We start from the raw sequence: 27,312 nt of genomic DNA on the forward strand, positions 1-27,312 counted from the left end.
TGTCCACGGACCACGAGCCAACCCTTATCGAACGGGGCACGGACGTCCACTTGAACTACCCGATAACAGCTCACTGAAGCAGCCATAGCTCGCGGCCCGGGCATGGGTAACATGGTGCTCTTCACCCCTCATCCAGGCGGAAGAGCGACGAGGGTCATAATAAAAGTCGAGGGTTCCCCGAATGCCTTTATGCAGGCCGGGGCTCGGGGGCTCCTCGCACACCGCGGCTCAGGCCGCACCCTCGAATGGATCGACGACCGTCGATTATGAAGTTCCATGTGTTTAACCAAAACTCCCGCTCTTGACGCGCGCCTGCCAGATGGTTTAGCTGGACACTGGATCACCGTGCCAGCACGAAAAACGCCGAGGCCGGCTGAAAGGAGTGCCGATGCCGGCTGAAAAAGAAGCTGGACGGCCACCTCAGTGAAGCAACCAAGCAGGGTGACGTTTATAGCCCTTGGACGAGTGCAAACACTCCTCCAAGGCCTCGGGGGCTACACCCGCGGGTGCGCTGATGCGCCCCCACGGAGGAGACTTCACACATTCGAGGACCAAAATCCCTTGCAGGGATGGTGCCCATCCATACACTTTCGGTCGTCCTCTCCGCGAAGGAGAAGGAGACTTCATTGCTCTTTGCAAACAAAGATTACAAAGGGTTATCGGCTCGAAGCCATCGAAAAGTACAAACGCGTTGCCACCTACGTGGCAATTTTCCCTGTCTTGGGGAGGAGCGAGCACTGATGAAGAGCACCGAGTCCTTGGTCGACAACGCAACCAGGCTGCTCGGAATTGCGAGGAGCAGCCCCCAGACCACATAGGTCCGGCGGAATGCCCTCCTCGCAAGCTTTCTTCTAGCATCTCCTCCACCGAAGACCTTGCGGGGGGTCAAGCTGGCGGACAGCACCCTCTGCACCATCTCCCCGGGAGCGACGTTGTCGCCAAGAGGGACGATGCGAAAAACGGCCACCAAACCTGGCGCCGACGCCGTGGTCAGGTGTCTCAACGCCCCTTCAGGCTGAGGGACATCGTAGAGGCAGGACCCCTCGGGCCCAGTGTTCTTCTGCTAATCAGACTGAAGCCGAGGGATGGTGAGCACGCCCTCTCCAGCTTTCCCCCACCGCTCGCAAGCATTCTTCTAGCACCAAAGCCTAAAGAAGCCAGGCCACCCCATCCGGGGGACGACCGTGAAAGGCAAAGGGAAACATTACTAGACTTAGGCGATGCTAGAAGTAAGAGCAGGGAAGTTGGAGAGGAAAGGGAGTCCCGCAATCCCTATTTATAGCCGCTTCGGGCGCCAAGCATTAAGCCTGTCGCAAGGGGAAGGCTTGGACCACCCGTGACGGTGCGACACCCCACGAGCAAAAGATGCTCTCGGTTACCGTGCCGAGACGTGACCAAACAACACAAAGCCGAGCCCCTGGGCGCTGAGCAGCCCAGCATCGGCGCTGGCCGACTGCCCTCGAATGGCGCGTCGTAAGGCGATCAGGGAAAGCAGGGCTGAGACCTTGAGCGCGGGACAGCGCGGTAATAGCACCAGCTGCAGAGCAGCAGGTGCCATCATGGCCCTGGCCCGCTCAGCACGCTGACACGTCTCGTCACAAAAACAAGACAAGAAGGCGCGCACGCGCCTCGGAGTACTCTTTCCGCAGGCGCACTACCCCGACCGGTGAGTTGTCACGTCCGCCAGACCAGCACCCGGATGCGCCTTGCGGGAACGCAACGCCGATCGATCACATCATGGGGTAAAATCGCCAAAATACCCTTTGGCCGAATCCCTTGACTCGACCAAAGACTCGGGGGCTACTGTCGGGTACCATGATTAGGGGCACCCTAATCAGGGGACTAAAATCGCCCTAAAAACGAACGCATGCTGGGAAACCGGGCCCACGAAGGCCCGCAGCCCCCTTCTAATCTAGAAGAAAGGAAAGGACTCAAAGAAGCCCAGCACGTGGCCCACGTACGCAGTACGACCCGTCCGCACCCCCCTCGGACCCGCGGGGTGATCTCCACCTCGCTCGAGGGCTCCCCGCCGAAGCCCTCGACTGTGCCCCGTGTCTCCGCCTCGCTCGAGGGTAGCGAGCCTGCCCTCGAGAAAGCGGATGGTCTACGCCCTAAGGAGCTGAGCAGCCACACCCCTGGGGTCCGACTCCATCTCACCAAACCAACGGTTCCGGACCCGCTTCCCGCTCGGGGACGGGTCCGGTGTCGCCACGTGTCCCAGAGATGGAAATGCTCAGCACCTGTGGCCGAGGACCCGGACCCCCGCAGATGGGTCCGGGACCTCCACGTGCCTATCCGGACCCCCGTGAGCTCTCGGCTCAGCTAGCTGCTCGAGAGGGATCCGGAGCCACCATGTGTCACGCGGACGCGGGCGCGGGCACAAGCCTTCCGTTGAAAGCTCCCTCACCAACCCGTATTAAGTGCGAGTGGTTGAGTCGTGCTCTTCTGACGCCGGGTAAAGCCACCCCTCGACAGAAAGGACAAACGGTCCTACCACTCACCCGCCCGCCGTGGGGAGGCATTAATGCCAACCACTTCTCCACAGCGCCTAGGTCTGACGGTGCCAGGCCGCCATCCCCCACAGTGGCTGTGATCGGAGTCTTGTCCGCCTAACTCCGATCACTGCTCTACCATTCCGGACGCTGTGACGACACTGTGGGAAACTGCGACGCAGTGCAAGACGTGCTCGGCACTGCTCCAGCCACTATGCTGCCAACTCCCCGTGCCTCTTTCGTACTTTCCCTTCCGCGGAACCCCCAAACGGCATAGGCACGACTCTCGAAAGCGACTCCGGCCTTGACCACGACAAGACCCTGGCCTGCAGGACCTTCAGAACGCCGCCACGCCGCCCGCTGGAGCCGCCAGGACGCCGGCGTGATCTCCGCAAGACCAAGGACGATACCCAGGACGACAGCCACGCCCGGCGCCATACCCTACAGTGTACTTCCCACAGTGCTCGACCACTGCACCCCCGCGATTCGGGGAAAGGATGACGACTTTCATGACCCCCTGTGCAAGTACACCGTCCCTCCTTGTGTCTATAAAAGGAGGAGGTGGGCGTTCCCTTAGGGGGGTCGACCCATTCGGTAGGACACAACGCTTCGCACTACTAGCAGAGCACACACGCTCCTCTGAACTCCGATATTGGCATTCGCCTCAATCAACTCCTTCTCTAGCAGAGACTTGGGAGCTTCCCTCCCTCTCTCGCCTCGCCTGTACCCCTACTGCATGCACCTCCGATGCAAGATAGTACAGTGCTCTCGCACACCTCTTTGCTGGACGTACGGCCCCACAGTCGGAACCAGGATAAACTCGTGCGTTACTGTGTTGACTCTTGCATCAACATCTGGAACGAGGAACACGCAGCATCATCACTGGTTGGGTCCAGACCGCCGGATCAGGGCACCGATGAGAAAAAAAGACCTGTCCTGCGTGCAGCGTGCGTTAGGAGGCGCTTCGCTGCCAAGCAGAAGAAGTCGCGACTTGCAAAACCTTTTCACACCGGACACCTCCTTGTTTCCCCAGACCTGTATCCAGGGCAGGAGAAAGTCCGAAGCAATCGCAGACACACAGAGACTGAAAGGACTCGGAACTGAAGAACACTGCCTAGATAAGGATGAACAGTGCATTTATGAGAAAGGGACGGGGACGCCGCAGGCCCGACGGCGGCTGGTGCGAGAGCGTCCTCCACCGTCGCATCTCCCACACGGCCACACAGACCTTTCTCGTGGATCTTCCTCCATCCTCTATCTTCTACAGGCGAGACGAGACGAGGCGACGGCGGGTGAAACGTTAACAGCCAGCGCCTGCACCGCGGCCGGCGGCATCCGTGGGTCATTTCAGCGTGGCCACCTACCTGCCTGCTGCTACCGATTTCCTCTGCAGCACCGCACATCGTTTCCCAATCGTTTCGAAGGGCGGAATCGTCAAAGGAGGGGCCTGCGAATTCATGGCGATGCGTTCTGAAGCGTCACCCAGCTCGGCCCCGCGAGCGGAACAGCGTGACGCGCATGCGTGCAGGGCACACTGGACATGTGACAGGTGAGGGATCAGAGGCGTGATACACTCCATGAAGAAGGCGGCGATCACTTGACGTAAGGGCACGTACGGTCGGGGACCTACGAGCACACGAGAGCTGAGGTACGAGCACGGAAAGTTTTGCCTGGCAAGATTTTTTTTCATCGCGCCTGCAGGTCACAAGAACACGTCATACAAACTGGCACGAGGAGCCCACCCTATGACCAATTTATCCCAAGGGCCACTGACACGTGACGGCGTGAGCCCGCGCGCCCATTGCCATTGGGACAAGAACTGCTTCCGTTGTCCACAGCCGCTTCTCAAATGTTACGGCGCCAGCACTGTTACACTGCAACACAGACTACAACACCCGAAAGCACCAAGAAGCCCCACGATAGCCATGTCCCATAGCTTACGGCTGTTATCAGCAGCTCACTTACATCCGAAATACACTCAATAGCTCGAAGATGCTCTCAACAAAGGGAAACCATCGAGTCTCGAGCCAAACCGAGTTGCATTTCCAGCCACGGCTGCTGATTTCAAGCACCCAGGGTCAGGTATCAAGATTGCATGCGGGTTAGATGCTGCTGCAACCTCCCAAAAGCTGGCGGCTACCGTGAATATATACAATCGCAATCAGCAGTAATTACAAATCCCAACATGTTAAACCCTAGTAAGAACAGCAAAAGGCCCTCCATGCCAACCAACAAATCATACGACATCTCTATGCTCTGATTTGTTTCCCTTGTCATCAGAGGTTGCATCAGAAGCTGCACAAAAGAAATACTGTCAGGGATGTGCAAGAAATGATGTGAGAGGAGTATAGCAAGGTCCTTTGTATATTTATTCACTCCCTACGCACTACATGAATCAGCAAGCAAAAGGGATGGGTAATGCTTACCTTGTTTGCTCCCTTTACAGCAGCACGCAAAGAATTCTCCAAATGGACGTTTGGGAACAGGAATAAACTTTCCCACAAAAGCCAGCGGCCAACTACAGAGCAATAAGAGTACACCGTAGGGGTTAAAAATCTAGAATGTCACAAAAGATCGAAATCACGAAACTAGAAGTATGACAATTCTACCAAGATCACTTATTCAACATGCATAAGAGAACCGTACCCGAAGAAAGCAAGACCTATGGATACCAACCACAGCTGCCAGCTTAGCTTGACTGTTGAGGCAAACTTGCCAAGGAACTCCACGATAAGCGCCTAAATATAAACAGGAGCAACATGTGAGAACATTACAGTACACCTAAGTATCACTCTGAGAAAAGAGGATCATTCTTGACATTATACCTGAAGTATAAGTGTTAGCGCTATAATGCCAATAAAGAGGTGGTTTCCTGAAATGCCCTTGAATATATTCAGCTCATCGGGTTTACGGGAATTGAATTCATTGAACACCTAAAAAACAATATTGCGACATGTCAGCCCTTACTGCATTTGTTGTATTATTAAATTCCGGAGTCACATTAGACAAGAAGGCAGAAAATTCTTTTCCGAACAAAAGCTAAAAAACAGAAACTCACCTGGCAGAGAACAAATGTGTTGAATATGAAGGTGTTTTTCACTTTATCTGCATGTGCTGGGTTATCATTTTTCAACTGCAAGAGGCTTATCCCCTTGAAGTTGAGAGTAAGGAGAACTGAAACTTGAAACAAAGCCTGAAGGAAAAGCAAGCCATCAGTTAGGACAATCTATATTGAGAATAACAGGATATAGTGGCATATGTAGCATACCATGATAATCAAGTTTCTCCACATGATATTTATTATCAGTGGCTCCCTGAAAAGGAAACGAGAAGCCATTTAACAAAGGAGAGATTATTTTTGACACCTAATGGGAGTATGCAGAGATAAATGCTGACAAAAATTTGAAGTGATTGACATGATATTAGGACACGAACAATTGATATGATCGAACAAGTAAAATTATCAACAATCTCATATTCACAATTTGTTGTGAAATACTTTCTCTTATCACAAATGTAGGTCCATTTAAGCTGTCCTAAGCCTAACTTTTTAAACTCTTAACATAATAACTAAGATTTTAAATAGATGGCAACATAAGATTAGTGCTAGTAGATTTATCATGAAAATTACTTTCATAATTTCCTATTTTAAACAGTATTTGTTATAGATATTGCCAGTTGTAGACAATACCAGTGTCAATGTCCAAATGGACTTTAAATAGATCAGAGAAAGTAGTGTGTACAACAACTGAACATATGTAAGTAAAAAGATTAGAAGGAAGAAGGCGTCGCACTCCAGAAACCAAATAAGGTAGATGAGCAAATACAGGCATACAAGAACAAACCTTCTCCCTACTGGGGGTCTCTCCATGAGATGGTTTGTAGGTGGTTCCGTCGCCAATGCAAGGGCACCCAAAGTGTCCATGATTAGGTTGACCCACAGCAACTGCCAGCAAAGGGGGGCCAAAATTAGAATTTTAGCCAACACTACAAAGACGCAGCTAGTAACTCGCATCTTTTTAAAAATACTGTCTGGACATCCACGGAAATGAAGAAAACTCCAAAAAGCATCTTGCAGTTTCTATTTTACAGAATTATATGATGACAATAATGCATATTGCAATTCCTGCTGTACAAATACATCCTACCTCTGTTTTTAAATAAATGATGCTTAGGGCAACCTAATTGTCCATTTTGAATTAGCTTGTCCAAAACTTTATATTTTAAAGGAGAGAGCATATCATAAGTCATAATGGATAGGATCTGGACTCAAACCTGAACAGCATTCAGCGGCACATTTCCAGAACTCACAGCAGCAACTACATTGATTATCAAAGCTGCAACGTTGACTGTTAGTTGGAACTGTATAAACTTCTGTATGTTCGCATAAACAGATCGACCCCATCTGACAACCTAAAGCCACAAGCAAACATCATGAACTGCATTGACAGAAGGCTAATAGGAAAAGATAAGACAGTTATAACGTACCCTCACGACTGATGCAAAATTGTCATCCAAGATAATAATATCAGAACTCTCCTTGGCCACTTCGGTTCCCTGAATGCCCATTGATAGACCAATATCTGCCTGCAAATTAAGAATCATATAAGTACTACCGAATAATGCTTCTTGAACATCTTTGGAAGGATGCTTGTTTCATAATCTATCGGAAACTTCATTTTCATGTTCGAAAGGAAGCATGTTTCATAACATGGAAAAGTAATCCACAAACCTCATGCAGTGCTGGGGCATCATTTGTGCCATCTCCAGTAACAGCAACAACGTGACCTCTATTCCTCAGTGCCTTAACAAGTAAAAGTTTATCATTTGGTGAAGACCTCCCCATCACCTGTAACCATTATTTGAGAGCGTACATCAACCAAAAAGGTAAAAGTAGATATTAATATGCAAAGCATAAAGCAAGATTGGTGCAAAGTATACAGCTTGAAGACCTATATAACAACAGAAGGGAGAAAGCAAAACAGCACAATACCAACACTTCTTTACATTAGCATGGTTGTGTTCACATTTTTAGGTCTTGTGCCAGTAATAACTATTACTACAAAATTGTGAGCTATGTTATCCACATGATCGTCTTTTTTTTTCTGCTCCTTTTCAAAGATGGACCGAGTGTAAAACAAAGCAAAGATGGCCCATATACGATGGAGTATACAGGTAAATTGGGGGGATTGCCCTTAGGTTGAGACTACTACCAAACTTTGGTTAATTACAAGACAGCCTATAAGTACTAGATCACAGCAAGCTTCAAAGTGCCACATTTGTCTTTTTCATGGTTCATTTCATCAGATATCTTATTGTCCAAGTCCATAGGAGTAAGACCATAACCTCCTAGGTTATAAGCAATGTCACAAAATACTAGAAACACAAAACTTGTGTGTTGCCACAATAAATCACGTTTGGAAATGGTTCACACTAGCATCTATAATATATATACAACTCAGAGGAGGGCATTAGCGAAGAAATGTTAATCAACAAGGAAACAGGTTCCAAAATTTGATCTGAAATCACTAGGAAAAAGAAAATGGATGGATGTCCTAGTAACAGCTACCACAGAACAGATACAACAGACGATACCAATGCAATGTTAGGGCAAATGCAAGGAGAATACACGTACAGAGATTTTTTCAGCAGCTTCCTCCCTTTCTAAGTCTGACAGGGCCCGGAACGTCTTTCCTTCAATGATGACAGGCTCGGACACATTGGGATCATCAAGTATTCCACACTCCAGGGCAATGGCTCTCGCAGTTTGAAGATTATCACCAGTAACCATGCGGACCTAACAAATCAAATAAATAGCTGAATAGCGAATACCAGGAAGAACTTCCGAGTAGCATCACCAGATGAAGTAAAGGAATCAAGACTTAAACACAAATGTCGGCCTATCTCTCCTGCATGCATCTAGTATAAAGAGATGCAGAAGCCTGGAAATTAATTCTCAAAATACAAAAAAAAACCTTAATGCCAGCTGCTTGACATAAACGAACAGAATCTTGAACTCCTGGACGGCAGGGATCCTGCATCATTAAACAGTTTTATATTACTGTTAAATTAACAATGATGGTTAAGGCAGCACACTGCCAGCAGAAACTAACAACGACAGCAGTCACCAGCACTCTAAAATTCGTTATGTACCTTTATTCCCACAATTCCAAGCATAATCAGATTATCTTCAGGTAATTTCCACTCATCCCTCTGATCTTCGTTTGGAACACCATCCATCTCATATGTCCTATAGGCAAAGGCAACACAACGGAGGCTAGCAGTGGCCATATCTTCTATGAATTTTTTGAATTCAGCAACCTGAAACATTGATAAGTTAAAGACCATATGGCACAAATGAAACAAATGACCATGAAGTTCCCTTTAAAACTTTGAGCAATAAATTACTTTTTCAGGAGTCATTGAGTGCTTTGAACCATCGGTGTCAAGCCAGCTTGTGCATGAATCCAAAATAATTTCAGCTGCTCCTTTCCAGTGTATATGTACCTCAGGACCACCCTTTAGAGTAGAAAAATGGAAACTGATTAGACATTGAAATATTCATTGCTAGCTTAACCAAAGTGACACTTGTTAAGGAACAACATATCTGCTCATGATCAATCATTTGTTTCCATAATTATTTGTTTCTTCAAACTGGCAGAACAGTAGGTTATAATTCCATATACAACGGACCTATTATTTCAATAAATAAATTTACTAGGTGCAAATTAAATGCAAAAATTCCTATAACGGTAAGGATTTTGAACCAAATAAACCATTAGTGCATGAAAACCTACACACAGGCACATTTACATCTGCACAGGGTAAGCACCTAGAAGAGATGCCACCAACCTATTATGGAGTAAATAAATGGTGTAGCACAACATAATGACTCAAAAATCATAACCAAATCAGGTCAGTAAAATGCATCACACAACATCTTCAGCGTTGCAGATAATTCAAATTACCAGGTGCACCGCAACCCCGCCTCGCTTTTTCTCTGAGTTGAAAGGGAATACATGAAGAATAGAGGACTTCGACCTTGTTTCATTGAATTTCATACCCAGCTGTAAAAATGTGCCAACCATGATTAGTAATGACAAGAAATTAACCTATAGAATGGATCTAGGTTGAGAATACTATCTTTTTGCACCTTTAGCCCCCAAGACAGTATAGCCTTTTCTGTAGGTGATCCAGTCACCTCCGGTTCTTGACCACCCTGCTGAGACATTGAACAAAAGTCAGTGATCATGCCCCAACAAAGCAGGTTCATGCTGTCCAAATAGTTGTCAAGCCAGAAACAATCAATTTAACTAAAAATGGAACATTAACTTTCCCTTCCATAAGTAATCCACACAGGCACGCATACGCAGTGAGCATCAGACACTCGTAACAGAAGTTAGTCAGATCCACCTTTTATCTTACCACTGATGACACATAGGGATTACTGTCATAATTATATACAGTATCCTTACTAAAAAATTGAAATTTCAAATAATAACACCATGATGTAGAATTTAGGGTGCATATGCAACCATATATGCTTTGCTTTCGGCATAAATGAAAAATGACTAACCTCAGCCTCATATATGCTTCCAGAAGTGTTCTGTGCAATTCCTTCAACAATAAGTGATGTGACATCAGCAGATAACGTCTGAGCATTATCTGGGGAGCCCATCTTCTTTCCACCAAAATATGCCTCAACAACAGTCATCTTAAATCAACCAGAAAGAAAGAAATTTAAATCAGGGCCAAGCATATTTAAGAAGTAGCAAAATCTGAAACTTGTATGTATAAAATGGATAACATCTTGAAAACAGTAACAATATTACACCTGATTTAAAGTCAAGGTGCCAGTCTTGTCACTGCAAATTGTTGTAGCAGAGCCCATCGTTTCACATGCCGAAAGCCTCCTGACCTATATTCCACACGAAGAGACATGATGTCGGATCAAGTAGACACAACCAAGCAATAGAAAGTTGGGAACATACCAGAGCCTTGTCCTTCATCATCTTGCGCATCGAGAAGGCAAGCCTGACACAAATTAAGCATGTTAAGTGACTGATCATAGAAGCGAGGACAGAAAATTACACAGCAAATAAAGCTTACGTCAAAGTGACAGCCAATGGTAGTCCTTCTGGAACAGCCACGACCACAATAGTGACCTAGTTACACCTCAAGATGGTGAGACAAAAATTGTAAACACCAAAGCAGCATATATAACCAGAGAACCCAATACCTACCGCCACCGTGAAAATTCTAACTACTCCACGTATTGTCTGGCCAACACCCATCTTCCCTTTCACGTATTGCACGGAACCGTCAGGGTTGTAAGTATGCCCAGTGAAGTACCTAAAAGAAAACAATGTGTTGATGTACACAAACCAAATAGACAGTTATAGTAAAAACTAAAATAAGAACTAATCGTACCTGGCCAAAAGTACAACCAAAACTGCTAGGGCAACAGAAAGTCCGACCATTCCAATGAAAGTAGCAACACCATTCAAACGAACCTGCACCAGAACAATGAAGGCATGTCAACTCATATACTCTCCAGTGTTCTAAAAAACGTTTTTAAACGTCGTTTAATCTTGATTAAACGCTGAACGGTGGCCAAGCGTTGTGTTTAATCACAGTGTCGTTTAATCACAACACACGTTTAATCATGTTCAATCTATGTTTAATCACAAAAAACTCTAAATCATAGGCAAGCGTTCGCCTGGCGTCTAGCGTTTTTTAGAACCTTGATACTCTCGCAAAATAAAACTTGGCATCACAACAAGAACAAACCTGAAGAGGTGTCTCTTCACCTGAATCTTCAGATATGCTTGCCATTAGCAGTCCCCATTCAGTGTTGATTCCGACAGCAGTTACCTGGGCATTACGACAGTATAAGATTTAGTTGAATGTGATGGATAAGTCTTTGTACTCTGGTCTTTGTGGGGCCCTGTACTTGTGGGGCTGCAGCACCTTTCCTGCTGCATTGCTGTCCCTAGAGGACAGCATCTTGGACTGCCTTTGGGAGGCAGGACAATAGTCAGTTAGCATCTAGGACAGCAGTAGTTAGCATCTTAGACTAGCTTTTAGACTAGAATCTTAGACTAGCATCCTGGCTGCCCAGCCAGCTATAAATATGTATCCCCAGCCCCTTGGGTTGGCATGGCTTTGAGTTTGTGAATATTAGAAAACCAGAAAATTGCCCCAAGTTCATTGTCATCCTCTCAGCTCAATGAGAGTTAGAATTGAGCTTCTAACATCTGGTATCAGAGCCGCTGTAGCAGCCCAGCCACCTCCACCAGCAGCTAGCGCAGCAGCAGCTGCTGCACCAGCCACTGCAGCAGCAGCTCCGACTGCCTCTTCTTCCCCGTTCCCTTCCCCCTCTCCACACAACAGCCCCTTGGAGGCGCGCCATGTCCGACGCACCGTCTCAGCGCTCGGTCGCCTCGAGCGCACGGCGCCAGCGAGACGCCGAGCTCGCCGCGGCAGAGGAGCGCAGGCGAGCGACGGCTCAAGCCGCTGCATCAGCGGCGAGGGCGGCCAGGCTGGCTGCAGCGGAGCTGGCAGCGGCCAGGGCGGAGGTGGAAGCAGAGGAGGCGGAGGATGCAGCGCATGCGGCGGAGGTCGAGGTTGAGACCTTGCGCGGCAGCCTCAGCGGCTCCATCGCCGGCGACACCACCGCCGACAGGGACCTTGAGGAGTTGGCAAGGGAGAGGGCGCGGCAGCGGAACGCACGGTGGGCAGCAGCCCACCCCCACGGCGGCGGCCCGGAGGCCGACGCGCCCGGCGGCGGCGGCCTGGAAGTCGGAGAGCCCGGCGGCGGCGATCCAACGGCCCGCGCGCCCGGCGGCGGCCTGGAGGGCGGCGCGCCCGGCGGCGGCGCGCAGGGCGGTGGCGGCGCTCTTGGCTGGGGTGCGCGCGGCGGCGCCCCCGGCTACCACGACCTCCAGGCGGTGGTCAGGGACGTCGGTCCCGGCGGTGGGTGGCCCACCCTCACCAAGACCAACTACGTCGAGTGGGCCGCGGTCATGGAGGTGAAGCTCCAGGTGCGGCATATGTGGGACGCAGTCCGGTACGGCGACGTCGACTACGATGAGGATCGACGGGCGCTGGATGCTCTCATCGCAGCAGCCCCGCCCCAGATGCAGTTCACGCTTTCCAAGAAGCGAACTGCCAAGGAGGCCTGGGACTCCATCGCTGCGGCACGTATCGGCAGCGACCGCGCCCGCAAGACTACTCTCCAGGCACTTCGCAAGGAGTGGGAGAACCTGGCCTTCAAGCCAGGTGATGATGTTGATGACTTCGCCCTCCGTCTCAACACTCTGCTGCAGAAGGTGGTGCAGTTCGGCGACGACACCTACGACGAGGAGAGAGCTGTCGAGAAGCTCTTCCACTGCGTCCCCGAGAGGTACAGGCAGACCGCTCGCTCGATCGAGTCTCTGCTGGACCTCTCCACCATGACGATCGAGGAGGCGATAGGTCGCCTCAAGGTCGTCGATAGCGACGAGCCACAGCCTCCCTCGGGAGGCATCTCCATCAGTGGGAAGCTCCACCTCACTCAGGAGCAGTAGGAGGCTCGGCGCGGTGACAGGAGGAGGGGGGAGGCCTCTTCCTCGACTGGTGGCCGCAAGCGCGGCAAGCCGCGAAAGGGGCGCGGAGGTGCCCAAGCCGGGGCACGAGGGTGGCGCCCGCAGAGATGCTCAGGGCGGCGCCGCTGACAGGCCCAAGGCGGCACGAGACGACGCCTGCCACAACTGTGGCAGGCCCGGCCACTGGGCCAGGGACTGCCCGCAGCGGAGGCGTGGGGCCAAGCCCACATCGCGGAGGCCCAGCCGGATGACGAGCCGGCTCTGTTCCTACTCCACGGGGACATGGAGCCGCATCCGGCGGCACCGCCTGTCACCGCTCTACTCCACCTCGACGAGCCGCGTGCCCGAGTTCTCCTCGGCAACGGCTCCGACGACGACAGGGTCGATGGCTGGTACATCGACTCCGGCGCCACGCACCACATGACCGGGCGGCGGGAGTTCTTCTCCGACCTGGACGTCGACGTAGGTGGCTCCGTCAGGTTCGGAGACTCCTCCGCCGTGGAGATCAAGGGCGTGGGCTCCGTGATCTTCACCGCCAAGTCTGGAGAGCACCGGATGCTCACCGGAGTCTACTACATCCCGACGCTGCGGAACTCCATCATCAGCCTTGGGCAGCTCGATGAGAGCGGCTCCCGCGTGGTGATCGACAGCGGGGTCCTCTGCATCTGGGACCACCGTCGCCAGCTTCTCGCCAGGGTGGCTCGAGGGAAGAACCGCCTCTACATCCTCCATGTCGGGGTGGCCCAGCCTCTTTGTCTTGCAGCTCGCAGGGACGACGAGGCATGGCAGTGGCACGAGCGCTTTGGGCACCTCCACTTTGAGGCCCTGAAGTGGCTCGGCGCCAAGGAGATGGTGCGAGGCCTCCCGTGCCTCGACCACGTGGAGCAGCTCTGCGACGTTTGCGTGCTGACGAAGCAGAGGCGGCACTCCTTCCCCCAGCAGGTGAGCTTCCGAGCCAAGGAGCGGCTCGAGCTCGTACACGGGGACTTGTGTGGCCCGGCGACACCGGTCACACCAGGAGGACGGCGCTACTTCCTGCTGCTCGTCGACGACCTCTCCCGCTTCATGTGGGTGATGATCCTCGGCAGCAAGGGAGAGGCTGCGGACGCCATCAGGCGTGCTCAGGCTGCTGCGGAGGCGGAGAGCGGCCGCAAGTTGCGCTTGCTGCGCACCGACAACGGCGGCGAATTCACGGCGGCCGAGTTCACGGCGTACTGCGCGGATGAGGGCATCCAGCGCCACTACTCTGCGCCGTACAGCCCGCAGCAGAATGGCGTCGTCGAGCGGCGCAACCAGACGGTGGTGGGGATGGCCCGGGCCCTCCTCAAGCAGAGGGGCATGCCGGCCGTCTTCTGGGGAGAGGCGGTGGTGACGGCCGTCTACATCCTCAACCGCTCGCCCACCAAGGCACTCGACGGCATGACGCCGTATGAGGCTTGGCATGGGCGTAAGCCGGCGGTCTCCCACCTGCGGGTCTTCGGCTGCCTCGCGTTCGCCAAGGAGCTTGACCACATCGGCAAGCTCGACGACAGGAGCACTCCGGGAGTGTTCATCGGCTACGCGGAGGGTTCGAAGGCCTACCGCATTCTCGACCCGGAGACACAGCGTGTGCGCACGGCTCGCGACGTTGTGTTCGACGAAGGGCGAGGATGGGCGTGGGACAAGGCGGTGGACGACGGCTCGGCTCCGACGTACGACGACTTCACCGTCGAGTACGTCCACTTCGAGGGAGCTGGGGGAGTAGGCAGCACTTCTTCGCCGACCGTGCCTACCCCGGTCCCTGAGCCTCCACCGACTCCGGCGCCCGCCACACCGGCGGCACCACGCCCTTCAGCTACGACTCCGGCTGCGCCGAGTTCCTCGGCTGCACCACCACAGCCGGCGACGCCGCGCACTCCAGTACCGATAGCCACTCCTTCGGGCCCGTCTACTTCGACACCTGCTCGTGCTGAGCACAGTCCGGTGGAGTTCGCTACTCCGCTCTCTCACGACGAGGAGCACGTCGACGCGTACCATGACGGCGAGCCGTTGCGGTACCGTACGATGGAGGACCTTCTCGGTGATCAGCCGGTGCCGGGACTGGTGCCTCACGACCTAGAGGCACAGTTGCACCTCGCGTGCGACGACGGCGAGCCTCGGTCTTTCGCAGAGGCCGAGGGACACGCGGCATGGCGTGCCGCGATGCAGTCGGAGATGGACGCGGTTGAGAAGAACCGCACTTGGGAGCTTGCTGACCTCCCTCGCGGTCACCGCGCGATCACCCTTAAGTGGGTGTTCAAGCTGAAGAGGGATGAGGCCGACACCGTCGTCAAGCACAAGGCTCGCCTGGTGGCACGAGGTTTCGTGCAGCAGGAGGGAGTCGACTTCGACGATGCCTTCGCTCCCGTGGCACGGATGGAGTCCGTGCGACTCCTTGCGCTAGCTGCCTAGGAGGGCTGGCATGTCCATCACATGGACGTCAGGTCGGCGTTTCTCAACGGCGACTTGAAGGAGGAGGTCTACGTGCACCAGCCGCCGGGGTTTGCGATCCCCGGCAAGGAGGGTAAGGTGCTACGTCTGCTCAAGGCCCTCTATGGCTTGCGGCAGGCCCCGAGGGCGTGGAACGCCAAGCTGGACTCCACGCTCAAGGGGATGGGCTTCGAGCAAAGCCCGCACGAGGCGGCCATCTACCGGCGGGGCAAAGGAGGCAATGCCTTGCTGGTGGGTGTCTACGTCGACGACTTGGTGATCACCGGCACCAAGGATGCGGAGGTGGCGGCGTTCAAGGAGGAGATGAAGGCCACCTTCCAGATGAGCGACCTGGGGCCTCTCTCCTTCTACCTGGGGATCGAGGTGCACCAGGACGACTCCGGGATCACACTTCGACAGACCGCCTACGCCAAGCGCGTCGTCGAGCTCGCTGGGCTCACCGACTGCAACCCAGCTCTCACTCCGATGGAGGAGAGGCTGAAGCTGAGCCGTGACAGCACGGCGGAGGAGATAGACGCTACTCAGTACCGGCGTCTTGTGGGGAGCCTCCGCTACCTCGCCCACACACGGCCGGACTTGGCGTTCTCCGTCGGCTACGTCAGTCGGTTCATGCAGCGACCGACGACGGAGCACCAGCAGGCCGTGAAGAGGATCATCCGCTATGTTGCGGGGACTCTCGACCACGGTCTCCACTACCCGAGGTGCCCTGGAGCGGCACACTTCGTCGGGTACAGCGACAGCGACCACGCCGGCGACATCGACACCAGCAAGAGCACGAGCGGGATCCTCTTCTTCCTCGGCAAGTGCCTCGTTAGCTGGCAGTCGGTCAAGCAGCAGGTGGTGGCCTTGTCCAGCTGCGAGGCCGAGTACATAGCGGCCTCCACCGCGTCGACTTAGGCGCTCTGGCTCGCTCGACTGCTTGGTGATCTACTCGGCAGAGACATTGGAGCAGTGGAGCTCAGGGTGAACAGCAAGTCCGCTCTGGCCTTGGCGAAGAACCCCGTTTTCCACGAACGGAGCAAGCACATCCGGGTGAAGTATCACTTCATCCGAGGCTGCTTGGAGGAAGGAAGCATCAAGGCGAGCTACATCAACACCAAGGATCAGCTTGCGGATCTGCTCACCAAGCCCCTTGGGAGGATCAAGTTCCTTGAGCTCTGCTCCGGGACTAGGATGGTCCAATCTTCCCACAAGACGACGCACAAGACTTAGGGGGAGAATGATGGATAAGTCTTTGTACTCTGGTCTTTGTGGGGCCCTGTACTTGTGGGGCTGCAGCACCTTTCCTGCTGCATTGCTGTCCCTAGAGGACAGCATCTTGGACTGCCTTTGGGAGGCAGGACAATAGTCAGTTAGCATCTAGGACAGCAGCAGTTAGCATCTTAGACTAGTTTTTAGACTAGAATCTTAGACTAGCATCCTTGCTGCCCAGCCAGCTATAAATATGTATCCCCAGCCCCTTGGGTTGGCATGGCTTTGAATTTGTGAATATGAGAAAACCAGAAAATTGCCCCAAGTTCATTGCCATCCTCTCAGCTCAATGAGAGTTAGAATTGAGCTTCTAACAGAATGTTCCACGCTGTTCGGATCACTTAAAGCAGCTATGTTCATACATCAGGACTAAAGTGAATTTGACACTGAAAAGTAACAGCACTCAACCTTTTGGCTTACAAAATTGGCCTCTTTACAGAGAAGTATTTACAGATCCCTTCAGCTCTATTTACAAGTAAAATATTAAACTAGAGTAGCATTCAATTCTTTTTTGTTCCACATATATCATAATAGGGTACTTGCAGAAAGTAAAGAGCAATCGCAACAAAACAGTGTATTATTTAACTTGAAAAGAAAAATCAGCGCTTGCTACTTATACCACGTTTTCCATTTCACATAGTAAATGAATTCAAAAGAAGTATTTGGGCATGACACAATTTCCAATAATACAGTAAATGAATTCAGAACAGAACAGTATTTATCTGCCGGTCCATCCAGTCAAAAAACATTCCACATTTTGGGCATGCCGCAGGACACAGTTTCCAATATTACTTCAACCATAGTTTCCTACTACATATTTATTTACTAAATCAATTAATCTATGCGATTACCGAGGTATTTTCTCATACTCCCTATTCTAAAGAAAGTTGTTTTGGACATCGACACGGTCTCCAAAAATAACTTTGGCCACCATCTTTTTGCTATAAAAAATTTATAAAATCTAGTCAATATATACTTTTACAAAACTACATTTCAAGACGAATCTACTTACATCGCTTTTATATTTTCAAACTCAATCTAAAAGAATTTATTTATAGTCAAAGTTTAAAATATTTGACTTAGGACAAACTCAAAACGACTTCCTTTACAATACGGAGGGAGTATAACTTTCATGTTCACAAACTAAATTTTAAATCAATGCCAAAGTTTCAGACATTTGACAGGATTTTTGTCCAGAAAGTATTTGAAACGGGGGTGTATGTCTACACAGAACTCTTTTTTCTTGAACAGTCTATACAGAAACTCACCAGCATTGTCCCATAGCCATCAGCAACTTTGCAACCTGACATTAGAAAGGGTGACTTCTGATCTTTGTGTACCTTCAAATAACCACAATGTAGCCATGTGAGCTTGAGATGTAAAGTATGTTAGTTCAAGACTCTGTATCAGAATAACTTACAATTTTACTTTCTCCCGTCATGCTTGATTCATCTATGGAAAGGGAGTGCCCGCTGATAAGGATCCCATCTGCAGGAACCTAGCAAAGAAATTGCGGTGCATCATTAGTAATCGAGTAGACACATGGCTCAAAAATGAGGTTAATTGCTCATTGGCCTTCTCTACCTGGTCACCAATCTTGAGAGGGACATCATCTCCAACAACCAAATCATATATCGATACCATGATTCGCCTTCCACCTCTAACAACCTGAATGACATTATTGACAACGTTATTTGGGATCAACAAACAAATCGATAACAAGATGTGCCTCTAATCCTGACCTCCAGGCGTATGTTCTGTTTTTCTTCATTCAAATTTTGGAATTGCAGTGATTGCTTGTAGTCGCTGATAGCTGGGAAAAAAAAGAATAGTAGCCATTAGATTTTGAGCAACTTTACACATCACAGGAGGTAGTGTTGCCACTACAGAGTTAAGAGGGGTTTTATTCAGGCATCTATACAGGAGTTGAATTTGTTGCTTCAAAACCAGTATTAATTTTGTATGATAAAACTGTCCATATTGCCATGGGCTGTATCATCTATGACTTGATGTGATAGAACTGACAGAGTTTGTTGTATGACAAAGAATACAAAAGGTGGTCATAGAAAAGTAAGATGTAGTGGCACACCTGTAACAAATACAACTAGGAGAACAGCAAAGGCAATGCTCGCTCCATCATACCAGCCTTCCTTAATACCCTAATACAATCAGATCACAATGTAAAAAAAGGAGCATAGATGAGCAATTCAATCAATGCTACCTACCTAACTGGTAAGCAGCTGGACAGATACAAGTGAATAAGATGAAATAGGGCTTTGCATCAAAATGGCAAGCTCCGGAAACTAGATGAAGCCGGATAGATTTTAAATAATAGATGGGAGGAAGAACAGAACAACTCAGTCATCTAGACAAATCATTGTTGGGAAAGTTGTACAGTTAAGGGAGTCAAAGAACTACAGATGCAATGCCCACCTCTGTTGTTATGCCCAAGGCCAGGGAAACAGCAGCAGCAACCATCAGGATGATTAGTGTCAGATCTTTACAAGCATCCCATACGAAGGCCTAAGTAAGAGGTACAGTACAGCAGGAGTGACTAAACCAGAGAATGGAAAGCTATCACATCGTAGAGAAATATAGGAAACCTTAACATACCAGAAAGCTTCTTCCTTTCTTACGGGGATATGTGTTTGAGCCAAATGCATTTCTCCTTGCCATCAAATCCGCATCATCTCCACCAATCCCCTTCTCCGTATCAGTTTTTAGCATATTAGCTACACCAGAAATCTGCAGAGGAAATTATAAGTTGACCACAGGCAGGTTAGATGATAATGACACCACAATTATCTCACCCCTCCATATTGTTGCAGGGCGGAGTAGTTGTGATCTCTTGTCAGTGCTGTAAGCTGGTCTTCTTTGATTCCGAAGCCAAGTGCAGCATCAGCATGTGGCACTGCAGAAGTCAGGGTTGAAGCAAAACATATTTTTAAAAAATTGTAACACGAGATCATTCAATCGAAGACTAAGCACTGAATAAGTATCGCCAATACACAACACATAGTATACAGCAAAGAGGCAAAGTATGCTCCTATAATGTCCTAATAAGTGCCCCACCTGGAGTGTTTTATCACAACAAACCATAAGGACCAGGATAAGTGACAGGCGAAAAATACTTGCAGATATCTATATTATGCAAAACCATTTTGGACAAAGTGTAATACCTACAACAACAACAACAACAACAACAACATAGCCTTTTTCCCAAGCAAGTTGGGGTAGGCTAGAGATGAAACCCGAAAGAAATAAGTTCAAGGTTCAGGCACATTGATAGCTAGTCTCCAAGCGCTCCTATCCAAGGCTATCTCTTTAGAGATATTCCAATTCTTAAGGTCTCTCTTAACCGACTCATCCCACGTCAGTTTAGGTCTACCTCTACCCCTCTTTACATTATCGACCCGCTCAAGAACCCCATTACGCACCGGCGCCTCAGGAGGCCTTCGTTGGATATGTCCAAACCATCTCAGCCGATGCTGGGTAAGTTTCTCCTCAATTGGTGCCACTCCGACCCTATCCCGAATAACTTCGTTCCGGACTCTATCCCTCCTTGTGTGCCCGCAAAATCACCGCAACATCCGCATCTCTGCTACACTCAGTTGCTGGACATGTCGCCTTTTTGTAGGCCAACATTTAGCACCGTATAGCATCGCCGGACGAATTGCTGTCCTATAGAATTTGTCTTTTAGCTTTTGTGGCACCCTCTTGTCACAAAGGATGCCAGAAGCTTGCCGCCATTTCAAACAGCCAGCTGAAATTCTATGCCTAACATCTTCATCAATGTCGCCATCCTTTTGTAGCACCGATCCTAAATATCGAAAAGTATCCTTCTGGACCACCACTTGTCCATCTAGACTAACGGCTCCCCCCTCATGCCTAGTCGCGCTGAAATCGCACATCATGTACTCGGTCTTGGTCCTACTAAGTGAACCCTTTCGACTCTAACGTGCGTCTCCACAGCTCTAACTTCCTATTAACCCCTGCCCTACACTCGTCAACTAGCACCACATCATCAGCAAAGAGCATACACCAAGGGATCTCACCTTGTATATCCCTTGTGACCTCATCCATCACTAAAGCAAATAAATAAGGGCTCAATGCTGACCCCTGGTGTAGGCCTATGTTAATAGGAAAGTCAGTGGTGTTGCCATCACATGTCCGGACAAACGTCGTCGCATCCTTGTACATATCCTTAATAAGGGTAATGTACTTAGTTGGGACTTTGTGCTTCTCCAAGGCCCACCACATGACATTTCTCGGTACTTTGTCATATGCCTTCTCAAGGTCAATGAAGACCATGTGCAAGTCCTTCTTCTGTTCCCTATATCTCTATCAATTGTCGTATTAAGAAAATCGCATCTATGGTTGACCTTCCAGGCATGAACCCAAATTGATTTTGGGTCACACTTGTCACTCTTCTTAGGCGATGCTCGATAACCCTCTCCCAAAGCTTCATCGTATGGCTCATCAGCTTAATCCGACGGTAGTTAGTACAACTTTGAACATCACCCTTGTTTTTGAAGATAGGTACTAATATACTTCTCCATTCTTCCGGCATCTTGTTTGACCGAAAAATGAGATTAAAAAGCTTAGTTAACCATACTATTGCTCTATCTCCTAGGCATCTCCACACCTCAATGGGGATACCATCAGGGCTCATCGATTTACCTCCCTTCATCCTATTCAAAGCCTCCCCGATCTCTACCTCCTGAATTCTCCTCACAAAACGTCTGTTGGTATCGTCAAAAGAGTCATCTAACTCAAGGGTAGGGCCCTCACTCTCCCCATTAAACAACTTATCGAAGTACTCTCTCCATCTATCCATGATCTCCTCATCCTTCACTAGCAGTCGATCTGTCCCATCCTTAATGCATTTGATTTGGTTGATGTCCCTTGTCTTCCGCTCGCGAATCCTAGCCATCCTATAAATGTCCTTCTCCCCTTCTTTCGTGCCTAGCCGTTGATACAGGTCATCATACGCCTTACCCTTTGCTACACTCACAGCTCGCTTTGCAACCCTCTTCGCTAATTTATAGCCCTCGATGTTGGCTGCACTCTTGTCAATGCGGAGGCGCTTGAAACACTCCTCCTTAATAGCCCTTTGCACCTCGTCATTCCACCACCAGGTGTCTTTCTCCTCCTGTTTGCCTCCCCTACTCACGCCAAACACATATGAGGCCACCTTCCGGACACATGTTGCCATCTTTAGCCACATGTCATCTGCGTCTTCTCCTTCTTCCCAAGGCCCCTCACCTAGCATCATTTCCTTAAACGCTTGTGCCGCTTCCCCTCTAAACTTCCACCACTTTGTTCTCGCAATCTTGGCACGTTTGTCCCGGTGGACACGTACTCGAAGACGAAAGTCCGCCATCACAAGCTTGTGTTGAAGGACAACACACTCCCCAGGTATCACCTTACAATCTAAGCAATCACGTCTATCCTCCCTCCTAGTAAGGATAAAGTCTGGCTCGAGTGTTGTCCACTACGAAACGTCACAAGATGGGATTCCCTCTTCTTAAACACGGTATTCGCTATCAACAAGTCGTAGGCTAACGCGAAGTTCAACACATCCTCCCCCTCTTGACTCCTGCTACCATACCCAAAACCCCCGTGCACTCACTCGAACCCTACATTAGTCGCACCCACATGGCCGTTGAGATCTCCACCTATGAAGAATTTCTCGCTGGTAGGCACAGTACTAACTATGCTATCTAGATATTCCCATAACTGCATCTTGGTGCTCTCACTAAGGCCTACCTGAGGGGCATAGGCATTGATCACATTCAAAACCAAATCTATCTCCAACTACCAACCGAATTAGGATAATCCGGTCGCCTTGCCTTCTAACATCTACGACTCCATCCTTAAGGCTCCTATCAATCAAGATGCCTACACCATTCCTACCCAGAGTTGCTCCTGTGTACCAATGCTTGAAGCCAGTATCCTCAACCTCCTTCGCCTTCTGGCCCTTCCATTTAGTCTCCTGAACGCATAGAATATTTACACGCCTCCTAATTGCTACATCAACTAGCTCTCGCAACTTACCCGTTAGGGACCCTACGTTCCAGCTACCTATACGAATCCTAATTGGCTCGACTAGCTTCCTTACCCTTCGCACCCGTCGAGGGAAGTGCGAAGACCCTCATTTTTCACTACACCCGGGCGTAGATGTAGCGCGCCATTCAGGTGACGACCCGACCCTTACTCACTTATCATCGTACCCAGATCATGATACGACGCGCCCTTGGGGGGATGGCGACCCGGCCCTTGCCCATTTATCACCACACCCGGGTTCCGATGTAGCGCGTCGCTAAGAGGGTTACGCCCCAACGAGTTTCTTGTGGGTTTCAAATCCATTAGTGGCTATTTTTATGCTGGTTTGCCAAAACCTAACGCAACCCTCCTCCTTTATCCGGGCTTGGGACCGGCTATGCTGAGACGACTCAGGAGAGAGAGTCTTTCAGTCAGCATAGGCGGAGTAATTATTGTAAGGAGAGAGAGTAATTATTGAAATGATACCTTTAGTTTCTTTAGACTGAACATGGCCTCGACCAGCCTCTTTGAAACGAAAAGCAGCCTGAACAAGACAATGTAGGCATAAGCTAATACCAAAACTAAATTTACAGAATAATAATAAGTTGTTTCTAGCAAGATACCCTTATAACATGAGCCTGTGCACGAATTTTTCTTCTGATTTCCTCCTTTCGTTTCTCCTTTTCCAAATCAAGTGTATACCTAAAGCGTCTTGATGCATTCAGCACAAGGGCTGCTTTCTGGAATAGTCACAATATGAGGGAATTAGATATCAAAATTCAAACATATCAATGTCGATACTTTTTAGAAAGGAAAGTTCATATAGCTAACACTACAATACCCGACCATCTTAGGCAGGACAAAGGTTGTGGTTTATATTTTAATCGACATCATTATATCCTGAAGTGCGAACTAGTGTAGCATTGGCATATAGATAAAGTTTGTATTACAGTTCTGCAACATGGAAATTGTACTGATGATACCAAAATATGTAGGTGCATCTGAACCATTATCATGTGTTCATAAATGGACTCCAGGCAAAAAGGTACAGCAAGATGCCAAAGAAAAGAAAATATCATACCACTTGTATGCTCCGCGATAGTGATGCATAATACATGTCATCAGGTACTCTAAAGATAAGGAGACAACTACTGCCGTAGCCATTCTGAATACCTTGAGGCTGTTTGTCATGCCCAACAACGACCAGAATATCTCCAAATGAACATAAGAATATTTTGTTTTTAAAGAAAAATAAATGGACTATTGACGGAAGTAGCCAGCAGTCCGCAGAGTGCCTGTAGGGTCTCTGTGCGAATTGAATCCAACTATCTCTTCCTATTTTAAACATGTCCAGCAAGTTCCTCCAGTTATTAACTAAAATCATGAGATGCAATGTGGCCCCAGGGACTATGGGCAGTCCACATAAAAAAATCAAAATCCTCAAGAAATTGCAGATGGCAACAACAATACACATCTTTTTGGCTTATGCATTTGATAGTTCCACAATAACTGAACAATGCAAATTCAGTTTCCCTTTACAAGGCATTGCAGACTAGTATGAATCAAGCAAGTCAGCAACAATTATTTTTACGGTAACTAACTTCAAATCTAGTTGGGCGTTTTACATGGACCAAAAGTAGTCAACCTACCAGGCAGTAGGGACCAATTCAGCACAGTTAACAAATAGTACTCGAATACTTCTATCCTATTCAAATGCCAGCATATGACCGTATAAAATTACTACATGTGGCAGGAATGCACTAACACGTCAACACACTACACAGCTAACAATTCGCCGCGTGGCCACTAGCTAGAATATTCTACATCCATACTTCGAAGCAATATCCGCATTAGGAAATTATAAAAAGCGTTAAAATCAGGAAAAGAGCACAGTCCCAAATCTAACGCAAATCCGAGCGCATCTGATGGCCGGAACAATTCGACAGTACTAGTATTGAATATAAATAGGTGAAAGCGTGAACAAATCCAATCGGCGGAGTTCGTCACGAAAAAAGCAATCTGCCCAGAATCAAATCTGAAAAACTGGGTCACCACTGGTCGCAGGCCAAATCGCGCTAACGCGACAACGAAAAAAAAAGCATCGAACAAGTACGTCCACTCGAAAAAAAAGTGAAAAGAGCAGGAGGAGATGCATCTGAACTTCTCAAAAAGAAGATAAAAAAATAGAAGTCGTAAAAGCAGAATTTAAGCCGGAAACTCCCGAATCTGAAGCCAGCAGGAATGCTTGAGGAAGCCTCAGCGAGGGGAACATCCAGAGTAGAAACCTCCAGTGAACTCCTGGAACAACCATCAACAGGGATGAAACCACTAAACCATCTACAGATTCAACCGCGGCTCTAAAATGCGGAGATAAAACCAGAAGTCTGAACCCTGAACTTGCGCACAGCTGAAAACCGCACTAGAAAGCGACAAAACCGCACAGCTGAATATAAATACTAACTGAAACTGAAGACGCACGAACGCAGGCAGCAGTTCGTCGCAGAAACCAACAAATTTGACGCCGAACTCGGCCAGTGCGAAGTCGGCTATTGTTCCCCGAAACAAACGAACGCTCGAAAAGCACAACCCCCCCCCCCCCCCCCCCAAGTCGCAACACACAGCTCAATCAGACAAAAGCGCAGGCTAGCAACACAGTGAACCAGAACAAGAGCAGGTACTGAGGTACACCACACTACGGACATTCACATCGCCGGAGCGCACTCGCAACAGCAAATGACGGCGTGCAGGAGAGCTTGCTTACCCGCCACTTCTTCAGCCTCTCGACGGGAGCGCCCTTGGCCGGGATGTCGAACGGGTCGCCGTCGGCGCTGAAGCTGCCCCAGCTGCTGCTGCCGCCGCCACTGCTGCGCCGCCGAACCCTCGCCCCGCCCGACGACGAGGAGTCCATCCCGCTCCGCGCTCGCCGACGAAAACCCTAAACCCCCCAGGCGCCGCGTAGCCGGCGGCCCCACCTCCGCCCGGTATATATGGGAGTCGGCTGCCGGATGGGAGGAAGGAGCCCTGCAGGAGCCGAGGAAGCTTCCCCCGTCGAGGAGTGTTTTCGGAATTTGGAAGCCCGAACGGTTTGCTCTGCGGGGAGGAGGCGGTTGCCAAAACAGCGCTGCCGAATGCGGTGCAGCTTATTAATGGCGCGTGGCCGCGCCGACGGTGGGCTTGCCACGACTCACTCGACGCCTGATTTGTTTAGTATAGTAATGCCTGATTTGTGTAGTATAGTAACGCCTGATTTGTTTAGTACAGTACTAATGGCGGTGAAAAGGGTCACATCGGATATTGTAATACACTGTAGCATTTTTCGTTGGTTTGTGGTAATTGTTGTCCTATTATAACCTAACTAGGCTCAAAAGATTCATCTCGTCGTGTACATCAAAACTATGCAATTAATTTTTTTTATTTATTTATATTTAATGCTCCATGTATGAGATAGAAGATTTGATGTGATAGGTGAATAGTGAAGTTTGGGGAGAGAAATTTTGAAACTATACACAGCTCAGGTATGTTTTGTTGTTGTCGAACGGCTAGACCTAGACGGTCTGAGGTTCTAGAGTCACTACTCACTAGAGACGCTTTAACGAGTGCTGACCGGCAGGTGGTCCCATGTGATTAGCGGCATAGCTACGGCGTTTCTCCAGTAGTGGCTTTACACTCCGTTAGAGCTCATGGACTTTTTTCACAAATTATAAGTGAAAATTCAGAATTGCGTTTGCTAGGTTGGTAGATATGATGGCATGGAAGCACACACGCCGTTGATATTTGGGAGGCTTGCACGAAGTTTCTTCCGATGAACTTGCAATGCAATCGTTTGCTTTTCTTGCCGTGTGTGTGCGCATTTTGGAAAGTTACTTATTGCATATATCGCCAAGCCTTTTACGGCCTTCGGTGTGTGCTCCTTTCGCTGCTCCGGTACAGGGCAGCGTTGCCGACTTGCCGTTGTGCAGCTAGTAGTTGGGTTTCTTCGCTGAACGCCACGCAAAAGCATGCGGTTGGGTTTCTTCTCTGAACGCGCAGGTGGGTTCCTCTCAGAATCAGATGGCCCGCTGGAGAGGAAACCGGATGATTTCAAATGCGCCCCTTGATTTCTCACTGATCTCTGCAAGATCCAAGCGGACGCCCGACTAATCCGCGGAATGCTTACGCCGCTACCTTTGAGTGCGCTCTGCCTGCAACGGCAGCATCGTAATCATATATTTTATAAACCTCCGGCGGCAATCCAATCATCAATTCCAGCTTCCGTTAACACCGACCACAGGCCATGCATGGCTGCTGGATCTAACCGACCAATCCAGGAATTCTTCGAGACTAAGATTTAATCATGGGTCCCTGCATGCTCGTGACCGGAGTTAAAGCCGTCCATGTGGCCCCTCGGGAGCCTGCCAGCTCGCCACGCCGGCCGCGTCCCCGGCTCCGATCCAGTACCTCGCTGGCGCACAACGCATCCGCGCATATGG

At 49.6% G+C, this 27,312-nt stretch overlaps 1 protein-coding gene across 3 annotated transcripts; it reads right to left on the reverse strand.

Annotated features, from left to right (window-relative positions):
* Positions 1 to 4,299: 4,299 nt before the first annotated feature.
* LOC120681559 (calcium-transporting ATPase 5, plasma membrane-type-like) lies at positions 4,300 to 25,751 on the reverse strand. 3 transcript variants are annotated; one of them, XM_039963079.1, is made up of 34 exons: positions 23,925 to 25,048; positions 23,467 to 23,583; positions 23,330 to 23,387; positions 19,609 to 19,709; positions 19,412 to 19,543; positions 19,232 to 19,321; positions 18,888 to 18,957; positions 18,541 to 18,611; positions 18,383 to 18,466; positions 18,219 to 18,296; positions 18,067 to 18,138; positions 11,283 to 11,366; positions 10,923 to 11,005; positions 10,736 to 10,844; positions 10,602 to 10,657; positions 10,484 to 10,526; positions 10,327 to 10,410; positions 10,069 to 10,206; positions 9,646 to 9,714; positions 9,461 to 9,559; positions 8,901 to 9,011; positions 8,646 to 8,813; positions 8,468 to 8,527; positions 8,128 to 8,289; positions 7,225 to 7,341; positions 6,981 to 7,079; positions 6,768 to 6,905; positions 6,338 to 6,438; positions 5,761 to 5,806; positions 5,551 to 5,685; positions 5,318 to 5,425; positions 5,139 to 5,230; positions 4,919 to 5,010; positions 4,300 to 4,787 (listed from the first exon to the last, which is right to left on the reverse strand). In XM_039963079.1, the coding sequence occupies exons 1-34, from the start codon at positions 24,315 to 24,317 to the stop codon at positions 4,729 to 4,731; spliced, it is 3,519 nt and encodes a 1,172-aa protein (XP_039819013.1). In that variant the 5' UTR covers positions 24,318 to 25,048; the 3' UTR covers positions 4,300 to 4,728. The 3 variants fall into 3 exon arrangements, with proteins under 3 accessions (XP_039819013.1, XP_039819015.1, XP_039819016.1); XM_039963081.1 differs by lacking the exon at positions 23,925 to 25,048 and adding an exon at positions 25,605 to 25,751 and having other exon boundaries at positions 4,393 to 4,787; positions 9,646 to 9,711; XM_039963082.1 differs by having other exon boundaries at positions 4,393 to 4,787; positions 9,646 to 9,711; positions 23,925 to 25,142.
* Between the last annotated feature and the right edge of the window lie 1,561 nt (positions 25,752 to 27,312).

This window comes from Panicum virgatum, chromosome 7N, assembly GCF_016808335.1.
Source record: "Panicum virgatum strain AP13 chromosome 7N, P.virgatum_v5, whole genome shotgun sequence".
In the NCBI taxonomy this organism is placed as follows: domain Eukaryota; kingdom Viridiplantae; phylum Streptophyta; class Magnoliopsida; order Poales; family Poaceae; genus Panicum; species Panicum virgatum.